Source organism: Eublepharis macularius, chromosome 4 (assembly GCF_028583425.1).
Source record: "Eublepharis macularius isolate TG4126 chromosome 4, MPM_Emac_v1.0, whole genome shotgun sequence".
NCBI classification, from domain to species: Eukaryota; Metazoa; Chordata; class Lepidosauria; order Squamata; family Eublepharidae; genus Eublepharis; species Eublepharis macularius.
Window position 1 is genome coordinate 159,895,499 of NC_072793.1, and position 13,531 is coordinate 159,909,029.

The 13,531-nt window shown below is 44.9% G+C and overlaps 1 protein-coding gene across 1 annotated transcript in view; it reads left to right on the forward strand.

The window, feature by feature from the left end:
- Positions 1-4,744: 4,744 nt before the first annotated feature.
- The window catches only part of CLIC1 (chloride intracellular channel 1), a 35,651-nt gene continuing 26,864 nt past the window's right edge, over positions 4,745-13,531 (forward strand). Inside the window, exon 1 of the mRNA XM_054978612.1 lies at positions 4,745-4,914. Within this exon, the coding sequence (XP_054834587.1) occupies positions 4,876-4,914 (39 nt within the window). The 5' untranslated portion in view covers positions 4,745-4,875. The remainder of the gene's footprint in view (positions 4,915-13,531) is intronic.

Genomic DNA, 13,531 nt, shown 5'->3' on the forward strand with positions numbered 1-13,531 from the left:
TAAAAGTAGACCCAGGATCCTTTGTAAGGATGATGATGGTACATTTTCATGTGGCCAAAGAGTTGCTTCCCAGCATCCTTTGAGCCTTTCCAAGGGATCTAGAGAAAATGGGGTTTTCATCAATGACTCCCCAAAATATAAAAACCGTAAGATAATGCTTGGGTTGTTTGTGCAGTTGGGCTAGTACTGACTAGATAGCTGGATAAATAAAGGATGAGAGAGAACATAAGCACAGTGGTGTAGTGTAGATGTTAGAATATTGGCCTATGATCTGGGAAAACCAGGCTCAAATCCCCATTGCTGCTATAGAAGCTCACTGGGTGACCTTGGACCAGTAACCTTCATTAGAGTGGCTGTTGTGAGGATAAAATAGAGGAAGGGGAGGACAATGTTGTTAACTGCTTTGGGTCCCCACTGGTGAGAAAAGTGGGGTATAAATATCTGAGTTCTCATACTGCCCTGAAGCTAGCTGGGGACCTTGGGCAAGTTTCCCTCTTTCCCGGCCTAATTTATCTTATAAGGACAAAATGAAGGTGGAGAGAACAATATAGGATGCCCTGAGCCCCTTGGAGTAAGGGCATGATAAAGATGTACTGAACAAATGAGATGTTGATTCAGGATAGTTGTGATGATCAATGGTAACTGCAGGACTTTTTTCTGGGAAATGAGGTGGTGGAACTCAGTGGGTTGCCCTCGGAGAAAATGGTCACATGGCTGGTGGTCCCGCCCCCTGATCTCCAAGCAGAGGGGAGTTTAGATTGCCCTCCGTGCTGCTTGGCGGCAGGGAAGGCAATCTAAACTCCTCTCTGTCTGGAGATCAGGGGGCGGGGCCACTAACCATGTGACCATTTTCAAGAGGTTCCGGAACTCTGTTCCACCACATTCCAGCTGAAAAAAAGCCCTGGGTAACTGTGCAATGACTCCTTACAATCTACAGGGCATTCCTACTTCCCTTGCAGATCGTAAAAACTTGCCACAAATCTGGCTGGACCTGCTCCCTTGGTGGCCCATTAATTTTTCTAGGCCCTTCTACTGGTGACACCTGGGCCGATTCCAGATGACTAACCTTAAGGCGCTTCATGCCGCCCTCTTCCGGATCGCGACAGGGAAAATGCGAAATATCGCGTTTCCTCGTGCGAGTTTTGCGCAACGACGCACAAAACTCGCGCGAGGAAACGCGATATTTCGCATTTTCCCCGTCACCATCTGGAAGAGGGCGGCATGAAGCGCCTTAAGGTTAGTAATCTGGAATCGGCCCTGAAAAGCTCCTGTCTCTTATATTTACCTTTGTTTTGCCTCAGTGACACTTGGAAAGGCACAGGCAATTTATTGTTTGGAGTTGGTGAGGTCACTGGGATGGGGTCTGAGAAAGCCTGCTCTAATATATTGCTTCCAGGCAGGGATTCAGAGCCGTAGTTCTCAAACCACATACTGGATTGTACCCGCTCACTTGGGCACATAAAGCTTGACAGGCTGTGAGCCTGGTTAGCTTAGCGTCTCTTCTGGATTTGGGCAAAGAATATTTTTATTATTTGTATGTATTTTATTTAAACCCTACTTCTCTCCCACAACACGGACCTAAAAGTGGCTTACAAATTCTTCCCTTTTCCATTTTCTTCTCACAACAACCCTGTGAGGTAGGTTAGGCTGAGAAACAGTGAATGGCCCAAGGTCACCCATGGCAGACTGGGGATTCAAACCTGGCCCTCACAGATCCTAGTCCAACAAGTTTTTCCCAACCTGAAAACCTTTAATTGGAGATGCTGAAGCCTGATCCTTAGACCTTCTGCAAGCGATTCAAGTGCTCCGCCACGAAGCCACAGCTTCCTTCTACTTTAACCACTGGAAACCAAAAATGACCAGGGTGGGATAGTGGTGGGGGAATTCTCCATGATTAGTGGAGAATAACAGTTCACTGTATATTAAAAAAGAGAAACAGTTGAAGTTGGAACATCATACTTTTTACCACGGAGGCATAATAAGACCTTAAGGCAATTGCTGTTCTTCACTCTCATTCTCAATAAAAGGTTTTATAGGACACTGAAAGTTATCTACGTACATAAAAAAAAAAATCCAGTTCCCCAAATTCCACAATACATCAATAGCTGCAAAACCAAGTCGAGATAGGCTGAGAAGTATTGTAAGGATAAGAGCAGATTGAATTGATAGTAGCCTACCGTTACAATTTTGCTGGCTGTATATAAGAATGTTTCAGTGATGGTATCGATTTCATTAGTTTATAGTTATTTTTATTACGTCTTGTTTATCCGGTAGGTCCCAGTTGTGCTGGGTAAAAGCTAGGCTTAGAAATATTTAAAACACATAAAGGAGTAAATGCCCAGAGCAACCAAGGAAGAGATCTTTGGGATAGAGCTATATGCAAGAAGAGCTACATAGCTCATGCCAGATTCAATTCTAAGAAGCACCTGCCAAGTTTTGTGAAAAAATGATGACAGATGGCATAGATGTTCTATGAAGAGAGAAATGTTGCATTATCTGTGTTCCTGGAATTGTAGACAACCTCTTTATACACATTCACACATGGTATAAAAGACAGGCATTTTGATAGTAACATATTCATGCTATGAACATGCTTAACTAACAGACCAGAAGAAAGGAAATTGACGAGAGAAAAAGATAAACCACCTTCAAACAGTATTGTTTTCAACAAAGGTCAATCAATACTTTAGGAAACTCACAATTTTTCTCTACAATGGTCATTCTTGTTTATTCCCAGCAACTGGTATTAAGAGTTACAGCACTCCAAACTACAGAAGCTCTATTTAGTTACCATGCTTACTAGACACTGAGACCAATCCTTTGTATATGGAATGCTTCTAAAAAGACAACGTTTTGTGGTGAGGAGTTCCATACTCCAATTATATAATGAAATAAGCACATTTTTGTGGCCTGAATTTCAGGCCTATCAAGATGTCTGAATGATCCTGAATTCTACTGTTTTGAGACAGAAAATGTTTTTTTCGTAATCATTCTCTCCACACCAATCATAATTTTATAACGTTTAAAAGCATAACACGAACATGACAAACAGAGGACTTTAAAAATCTGTTCCATACAGTTACACCAACCAGGATTAGGGCCAAACCACACATGATGTCAGAGATCTTTGCTCCAATTATTGACAAGTTAACTGAGATGCAAAAAACAGCCATAGCCTGGAGGGCTGACAACCTTCAGGTGGGCCTGGAGATCTCCGGAATTATAACTCATCTCCAGACTACTGAGAGCAGTTCATCTGGAGAAAACACAAGCTTTGGATGGTAGCCTCTATGGCGTTATACCCTGCTGAGGTCTCTCCCCTCTCCAAACTCCATCTCTCTAGGATCCACCCCCTCAAATATCCAGGAATTTCCCAACTTGGAGCTGGCAACCATAATAGCAAGGCATGGAGGATTTCTGATGAGGGAAACAACCCTGACGAAGGGTAAAACCCCTCTTCCCCAGAAGAGGGACCTGAGAGATTAATTCCCCTGGAGTAAATGGCAGCTTTAGAGTGCAAGCTGCCATAGAATCTAGGAGAAACAGAAGTCCTAGAGTAACACCACATTCTTGCTTAACTCCCTCCCTTCTCTAAACTCGGCCCTCAGATCTCCAGGAATTTCCCATGCCAGAGTTGGCAACATGTTACCTCCCCCCCCCCCCATCTCCTACAGCTCAATTATACAACTTGGGATTTGAGCATGGAACTAACATCATGTGTAGTTTTCCCCTTAGCAGTTGCTTCTTACTGAGTGCATATTGAGACAAACCTAGGTCACCTATGTAGGGTCAAAAAGCCCACTGTCTTGGTTTCAGAGGAGTTTCTTCCACGTAAATTGGGTTATGTTTGTGAGTTTGTAGGCAGTGACCCCATTTCCCTTTACTCTTGTACATCACCTAGAATATTATAAATAACTTTTTGTAAATAATAAATGATGCAGATGTAAAATTGGGGACAGCATTTTCCCCTTTTCAACAGAAAAGGATTGCTACTCATGGCATGTAGGGAAGGGGCCATGGCTCGGTCATATAGCATCTGCTTTCCAGGTCTCAGGGTGAATTCTTGGTATCTCTGGTTAAAAGAATCCGGTAGCAAGTTACATGGAAGACCTCAACCCTGCAAAGTTGTTGCCAGTCAGAGTAGCCACCAGCTAACTTTGATAGACCAACCGTCTGATTCTTGCCTCCTTGCTACATGTTTAACAGGCTTTTATATTTTCTCCAAAGCCTGCTAAACCTGTTTAACCATAGGTAGGGGAAAAAACCAGTTGGCCCAGCTTCTCTCAAACCACTTTTAAAAAACCCCTACAAGCGGACCCCCCAAGACTTTTAAAGATATTTATACCCCACTTTTCTCCCCATTATAGGCCCAAATCAGCTGAAAACATCCTTCTCTCCAACCTCCATTTTATCCTCACAATAACAACCCTGCGAGGTAGGCTAGGCTAAAAGAGAACAACTAGCTCGAAGTCACCCAAACACGGCAGAGCAACGGATCGAAGCCGGATCAACCCTCATCCTGTCCGACGCGCTAACCACAGAAAGACAAAGAAATTGCAGTGGTGGTCGGTGAGTGACAAGTGACGATCAGAAAGAAAATAAGAGATCAGAAGGCAGGAGGGGGGGTTGCAACCCCCCCCCCGCAGCCTAGGCAGGCTATCCCCCTCCCCCGCTCTGCTGCCATCCGCGGTGACTCAACCGGGCTCAGTTCCTGGGCGTGGCTGGAGCTCTGCGGAGGGAAGTTGCTTGAAGTTGTAAGAGACTAACTACTCCGCGCTGGAAGATCCGAGCTACCTCCTCCCTCCATCAAGCCAATAGAAACTTCTTTTGCTTCTTGCAACCCGGAGGAGTCTCCCGCCACTGCACGACCCCGCCATGGCTGAGGAGCAGCCCCAGGTAGAGCTCTTTGTAAAGGTAAGAATTGGCTCCATATTTAGACCCCCCCTTTAGGTTCAGCGTGATGCCCCTTTGCCTTTTCCCTCCCCCCGGACGGCATCGAGAAACGTGGAGAAAAGGTCTGAGGGGGGCTCTGGACCCCTGTTCCGCTCGCGATCCCCCCTTTGTAGAGGAGCTCTGCCTCCGGGCTCTTCCCGCCCCCTCCCCACTTCCTCCCTTCAGCGAGCGAAAGCGAAAAAGGAGGAGAGCGAAGCCCCCGCCCCGCCCTTGTTTGCCAGACTTCGGCTGTCGACTTTGCCTGACAGCATCAGGCTGGCCCTTTTCTCCCGTCTCCATCCGACGCGCCGCTTTTCTTCTTCTGTTCGAATGGGGACGAAGCGGGCAGAGTTTCAGGCGTGTAAAGTTCCTGCGAAGTAGCCGGCCGTGGCAAAGCGCGGGGAAACAAAGAGCCATGTGTGTGTGGCCCCTTCAAGAACAGGGTTGTGCGATCGCGTGTTGTTTCTGCCTCTTAAAAATCCCATCTAGTCTCCACCCATTTTCTCAGTTTTGGGGGGGAGGCAAGAAGGTGCTTCCCCCAAATGCCAAATATACTGGTCGAAAAATCTGGGGGACGCCATTCAAGTGATCTGCAATCTCAAGTGGTAACCCCCCCCCCCAAAAAAAATTATTTGGGGGACAGTATTGGTGCATTCCTCACCTGCCCCCTCATCTCCTGTTGGGGCAATTTAAAAAAAATCTTACTGTTCTGTCTTTCTAATTTGGGATATGGAGTAATGACAGCGGTATCTAATCAGTATGATTTTTTAAATCCTTTTTTTAATAATGAAGCTTCATATTATGGTTCTTCCATGGAACTGACAGGATGTATAAGATTAAATACAGGCTTTGAGCAGGCCTAAAGGTGGTTGGCTTCAGCACCGTGTGCTTTCCAACTGTATTCCTGGACCCATCCAAAGACTTTTCCAAATGTTCCCTTCCTTTGGGACAGGAACTGATTGGGGTGTGTGTGTGGAAATAAAACTATGTCCACTGATTATTGCTCCTGAAGGCCCTTTTTGACCTGGTGGGTGATCTTATGATTCTGTGAGAAGCCTTAGAGGAGGAATGCAAAGATTTCCTTATTTTCCAAAACATTACTTTCTTTTCTGTCCACCCTTTATCCTCCTTTCATTCCTTTGGCAGTTAGGTGGCCAAAGGATTCTGAGGCCCATCTGCGTTTTGGATGCAGATCAGAGTCAAGTCCTTTGTGTATTGGAGATCACATAGTTTATAGGGTGCGTTTGTATCATGATGGGTTTTTACACTTGCATGCATTGAAATAGTTTAAATATTTTAATTAAGTAAGTTTACTGGGCTTGATGAACAGGGCTGAACATGAATTTCTGCCCATTGATGAAAATGCCACAGGTCCTGCTTCGGTGGCTAGTTCTGGCAGTGCCGTTCTTTGGTGAAGGATTTGTGTCATGTGTCTAGTCTGTGGATGGCTAATCGGTGGCAAAAAGAAATGGGAGCTTGTTGCATCCGGTCCTCTTGGGGCTGGATATGATGTGTATGAGTCAGGCCTACCTCCTGCCAGTTTCTCCCGCAGCGTAGCAGTTGGTCTTATTTGCTTTATCAGGGATTCCATCTGAGGCCAGTATTGAATGAGTGGTTCTCCACGGTCTCAGAAGATGGTGGGAATTGAACCTGAGATTGTCTACATGTGTTCTGCCACTGAGACGTGGCCCCTTCCCTTGCGATACATTTGCCCCAAAGGTTAGCAGCTCTCATTTTAGTCTTTCTTTTTCAAACACCCCATCTGCCCACATCACTTTCTTCTACACAGGCCTTTTCAGTCCTTCTTCCCTCTTTTGAGCTGTTGTGTGGTTAGGGGCCATTTGTGCTCACAAACAGTCTGCACCCTGTTGGGACTTGCAGTGTGAGTGTGACCAATGAGGGTTCTGTTGTGTTGTCCAGTAGATGAGAACTTGTTGGCTTTGAGTATTTATTTATTTACTTACAATATTTATATGCTTGTCTTTCTCCTGAGCCTCTGTTTGAAACCATTTTTATTTAAATGCTGACAGAAGTATGAGAAGGACAGCGAGGGACTGATATGTTCCCCGCGTGAAGCAGAACAGCCTTGCCTTGTGGGCATGGCAGGTTCAGCTGTGATTCCATCCCAAGATTTCAACATTTTCTGCCATTATTAATGCTTTTCCAATGTAGGAGAGGCAAGATTCAGTCCTACCAGTAGCACCTTAAGGACCAACAGGATTTCCAGGATATAAACTTTTAAAAGCCAAAGCTTTGACACTCAAAACCTTAATCTTGTTGATCTTTAAGGTAATACTGGACTCAAATCTTGCTCTTCTGCTGTGGACCAGCATGGCTTCCCACGTGAAACAGTTCTCAATATAGCACCCTCATTTTGCGGGTACCGTTTAGGGAAGAGGAATATCTCCTTCCCTCGATGTCAGACCACACGTAATTGTTCCACAGGAGTATCTGTGTCATGGTGGTTTATTTCTTTATTTATTATTAAATTTATAGTCAGCTCTCCCACAGGCAGGCTCAGAGTGGATAACCATATCTCATGTAATCACAATAAAATCATGTTAAAAGGAAGTATAAAATATAGTAAACATAGACTTTTTGGTGGCAGCTCATATTGCATTAACCCAGCCAATTATCTCATGAGCTGAGAACTGGTAGACAGCATTAAACGTATCAGTGGAAAACTGAGGTGAGGGGTTTCAATCCCCCCTCTGCAGGAAACTAGCAAGTGACCCCGCCACCACCCTGATCTCAGCCATACGCCTGGTGGAACATCTCTGTCTTACAGGCCTGGTGGAAGGATAGCAAATCTCACTGGGCCCTAACTTCGAATGACAGAGTTCCTCCAGGTTGGTGCCAGGACTGAAAAGACCCTGGGCCTGCTTGAGGCCAGGCGACCATCCTTGTGGCCAGGGATCACCAGCAGTGTTTTTTTTGCCGATCGAAGCACCCTCCAGGGAACATATGGTGAGAGGCAGTCCTGCAGATATGCTGGTCCCAGTCCGCTAAGGGCTTTATAGGTTAACACCAAAACCTTGAACCTGATCTGGAACTCTACTGGGAGCCAGTGCAGCTAGCGCAGAACCAGTGTTATACGTGCCCTATACGGTGTTCCTGTAAGGACACGTGCAGCTGCATTCTGGACCAGTTGTAATTTCCAGGCCAGACCCAAGGGAAGCTCTGCATAGAGCAAGTTACAGTAATCTAATCTGGAGGTGAACGTTGTTTGGATCACTGTCCTTTGTTCATGGGTCAAGGGGTAAGGGACAAGTTGCCTGGCTGGGTGCAGCTGGAAAAAGGCACACCTGGCAACTGCTGTGACCTGGGCCTTCATTGATAAGGAGGCATCCAGGATCACCCCCTGACCATTGGAGCGAGTGTAAGCAGCACCCCATCAACGGTTAGGAGCTGGATTCCCGAGCCCAACAGGCCACAACCCAAGTATAGAATCTCTGTCTTTGTGGGGTTCAATTTCAGACAACTTTCAACCATCCAGTCACGGCCTCCAAAGCTCCAGCCAAGGCATCTGGGGTGGTGTCAGGCCAGCCCTCCATCAGCAGATACAACTGGGTGTCACCTGCATACTGATGACACCCCAGTCTGAAACTTGGTACCAGCTGGGCGAGGGGACTCATGTAGTTGTTGAAGAATATTGGGGAAAATATCACCCCCTGTGGGTTGCCACACATTCTGAACAGCTGCTACTATAAACAGTTCAAATGGGCCTAGATAAAGGTTGTCTCAGAATCAAGTGAGCTGTTATGGCTAGATACTGGATCGCCATGAAACTTAGCAGGTGAACTTGGGCCAGTGCCTTTCTGTCTCTCTCAGCAAACCTACCTTACAGGGTTACTGTGAAGATAATTCTCCCCTGCTTATTTTATCTTGCATCTCTAGATTCTTACTCAGCGATTTTTCAGGATGCTTCATATGTCTGTAATGTATGCCTTATAATGAGTCAGGTCTTTGGTCCTTCTGGCTCCGCATTGTCTAGCTCGATTGGCTAGTTTTCTGGGGTCTCAACAGAGATTTCTCCCAGCCTTTCTTCCTGGATCTGTATTTATCTGAAAATACAGGGACTGATCCTGGGATCTTCTGCAATACATGGCTCATTCTTTGCTGCTGGACAATGCTGTGTCCCATTAATACTCTTTCTACAACTTACCATTTCCGTCATCTCCTCTCCTCCTCTGGCAAGCCCGCCCACTCATGATTTATCTCCACATTAAAAATTTCCCCTTTTCCCAACCATATAAATATCTTCTCAGCCGGAAGAGTTAAAGTGAAGAGACTGAATTCATGTGTACCTTTGCAGTTTCAGTATTAGCAAGCCTTTGATGCTTTAAGAAGATTCTGAAAGCACGTGTGTGTGAGTTATTGGGCAGGGGAGGTGGTGATGGAGGAGCTTCTGTCGGAGGTACACAGTTGTGTTTCCCATAGCTGGACCCTAGCAAGTATGAATGCTCTCCGGAGAAGCATCTTCAGTGTCCAGAGGCAAGTGCTGCCTTGATGCATGTGGCTGATGCAAAGCCAACTGCAAACTCTGACTGGAAGTGCTTGTTGGGGGTGGAAGTCTGTACCTTTTACACTCCCACTGGAACCCACATAGTCAGTTTCTACTGCTGTTACAATGTTAACTGACATGTCAACTTGAAAGAAACTGCTTAGGAATCTTAGTTGCTCTGATCTGCTTTGATGGAAAAGCAGGATAGAAAACACACCCATTTTATTGGTTTACAGAAGTTCTCTCCCACCTTTCTGTTAAAACTTGCACACGGGATGCCTTATGACATTTAAGGCCAAACGTAAATACAAAGCACCATGAAACTCAGCACAGAATAAAATCTGAAATAGCTGCAGTAAAACATAAAGATAGCAATGAAAACCATCCACGTTGGAGGCCTTCTTCCAGCTTTCTCTACGTACATCCTGGAAATCTGTATTGCCTCTGCCTCTCTTTGGTTTTTGTTTGTCCCTTGACTATTCCTCCTTACCAGCCCTAGTGGAACTCCATGTTCAGAAGCAGTATACCTTTGGACAGCAGATGCTGATGACAAATAGCAGAGAACGGCTGTTGCCTTGCCTACATGCTCTGAATCTGAGGTTTCCAAAAGCTTCTTCTTGGCTTCTGTTGGGAAGGAGATTATGGACTGGAGGGTATATGAATTCTGATATTTGTTACCCATATTTTACACTGCTGCTATCTCCCCTTATAGGCAGTGAATATTGTGAGCCCCTTCTCCAAGATGTGATGTAGGTGGGTACACATCCAGGCACAATCATCACTTGGCTCCAACATCATGATGTGATCTTCAGTAAAATTTTGAGGAGGGTGAAAATCTTTAGTATCTACTACTGCATTTTAGTACATGTATCTCTAGTCCCTAATAGAGATGGGCACGGATTGGGAAAAAACCGAACCATGCGGTTCGTGGTTCGTCAAATTTCACGAACCATGAACTTTCATGAACCTGCCCCTGGTTTGCAAATGAGTCTGTTTGGTTCGTGAAAGCGGCACATCCAGGTCAGGAAACCATCACTTCCGGGCCAGCAGAAGTTCACTTCTGGTTCAGCAGGTCTGCAGGAAGTCTATCCCCTGTTGCCTAGGAAACTGATTGATTGGCACCAGGCTGTCTGCAGTGACAAACCAAAAAACAAACCAAATGAACCAGACTGAAGTTCGTGGTGGTTCGTCAGAAATGGGATCTGACAAACCGCTGGTTTGCAAACCACGAACCGGCCTGGTTCGTGCTTAATTTTGGTTCGTATTTTGGTTCGTGCTCATCTCTAGTCCCTAATGGAGAGAAGAGATTCAGAATTTTATCACATCATACAGTACAGCTGTTGGAAATCTTCACAACTTCCTAAAGACCACCAGTTGGGTTCTTTGGGTGGAAAGTACCAACAAAAAAAACTAACAGGCAGCTGTTTTTTTTAAAGGAAGGGGAAGTTACTGTTTTCCCACAATGCCCAGTTTCTTTAAGTTCATTAGCATGAGATGCAAAATGATATGTTTTTTGTAATAAAGGTATTTTAGGATTTGAATGCTATTCAAATAAGAATATGAAAATTTCCTGCGAGATAAGAGAACTCAGAAACAACAGTATCATCTATTTAAACTTGCGGTTTGATCCGTTTAGAATTGCACTAAAATTGTATAGCATATGCCATCAGAACACAAGTCCCTCAAACTTTTGCAAGTTTTGGTGGAAAATGCAAGGTTGAAGCCCCTTTCCTGTGTCTTGTGAACCTCTCCTAGGGAGTGGCTCAGATACTGTCATGTCATGGTGTACTTATGAACATTTTAGTCAGATGTTTATGCACCACTTTCTCCCCAGTTGGGGCCCAAAGCAACTTATAACACCATTCTTTTCTTCCTTGATTTTATCCTCACAACAACCACCCTGTGAAGTAAGTTAGTAAGTGACTGGCGAGCTTCCTTGGCAAGAGTAGGGATTCAAATGTAGGTTTCTTCGATCCTAGTCTGACATTCTAGCCACTACATCAGGGACATACAATTAAATATTTCACAGTACTAAGGGGAAAGGAAGGGAATAGACAGGCAAAAGCGGGATATTTTCAAATATTTGATCTAAAGTAGATTGAAGACTCTTAAAAACTGTTTATTTTAACCTTGCCCAGCCTGGAGTCTTTAGCAAGTAAACATTTCCACATCCTCATAACAACCTGTAAAGGTAGGCCTGTATAATTATTTGCATTCCACAAAGGGAAGAACAGAGGACTGAAAGATAATTGACCTTCCTGAGGCCATCCATAGAGACAGCTGCTGAGCTAAACACACACTTTTCATACATTGCTTTCCCCTTTTAAAAATACATAATAAGCAAGAAAGGATTTGGAACACCACATCACTGGATTTTAAAGTGAAAAAACTTGAGGTTTTTTTTAAAAAGAACCACATAAATGCTCTAGAGGCACTATCAGCAGCCATTAAACATGATAGCTAAACGGAACTTCCATGTACAGAGGCAGCATACCTCTAAATATCAGATATCAGGAACAGCCAGCAAGAGAGATGCTTTTTGAGCTTCCAGAAGCATGTCCGGCCTGATCCAGCAAGGCAGTTATTGTGTTCTTACGTGGGAAAGCCTTTATAACTGGCTTGGCACATATGTGTATCCCCCCCCCCCAACTTGGGTATCACACCTGAGTACAAAATATCTCTTGAGGGGAAAGGCTGTTAGATAGATCTGTGTAGCCTCTGCTGTGGCACAGGATCAACCCCACAGGAACATTGTCCAGTACCATAAAGGTGCCAGGAAGCTGAACGGAGTACATATCTGTCTGTGCCAGCATGAGAGAAGCTATGGTAACCAAATCAGTAATGATACACACAAAACGGGGGTGGGGGATGTCTGTGAATGGAGCTGGTTCAATTGTGTTGATCTTTCTCACCCTGTTATGTCCTTTCCTGCCTCCTTGCCGATGGGATGTTGGTCCAGTGAGTAAAACCCATGGAAATTGCCTCAGCCATGCATTTTGCACACACCGCCCCTAGGGGTCTACTGTACTGCATGGAGGTGGCTCCCACATCCTTGCACGTATTTAATCCCCTCCAACACTTAATGAGAGAAGGGAGAAATTCTCCTGTGTATTTGTGAAAGCCATACCCAAAGGATTGCCGACTCCTATGCAAACCTACCAGGCCACTAAGGTCTTCCAAGGCCCTGCTTGCTTTAGGTACCCCTGCGTCCTGAGATTAGGTGGGTGGCAACCTGAGAGAGGGCCTTTTTGGCCAGAGCACCAAAATTATGAAACTGTCTCCCCAACGAGGTTTGTTTGTTTCCTTCTGTCACTGTTGTCTGCCAGCTGGTGAAGATGTTTTTATTTCATCTGGCATTTCCTCAGAGATCCCTCCTATCTGCCATATGTTTTAACTATTGTTTTATGTTTTTGCACATGTTAGTTTTGGTTTTAATTTTTTTTAACATATGTTTTTATAATGTTTTGTTTTCCGTTGTTAGCTGCCTTGGTGGCTCTGATTGGGCAGAAAAGTGGCATGCAAATTTTGGAAATAAACCACATTCTCGGTCTGATGATAACTGCCTGAGTGTGACCCTGCTGCCCTATTATGTAAATTGCTGAAGAGTTTTCTCTGCCTCCTGTGTATTAATTGAGTTTGTGAATATCTATTCTACACTGGTCTGTATAATGTATGTTTAATCTCACAATGTGAAGCTGATTGCTGCAAATACAATTTGGTATTATTTATTTGATTTTTATCCCACCCATTCTTCAAGGAGCTGAGGGCAATGTATGTGGTTTTCCCTTCCCCATTTTCACCTCACAACAATTCTGTGAGTTAGGTTTGCCCCGTGAGGAGAAAGTGGGGATGAGAGAACCATGTACACCATCCTGAATTCTGTGGACGAAAAATGAGACCCAAAGCAAGTGTGATGTAGCGGTTAGAGTGTTGGACTACAGTTAGGTTTGCCTGTTCCCTTATCCTCCCAGTGGGAGGAGGAGACCTGGCCCTCACTTTTTTCGACATGATGGTGGTGTGATGATGTCACTTCCAGGAAGTGGCATCATTGTGCAGGAGCTGGGAGTACTCCTGCACACTCCCATTTTGGGTCCA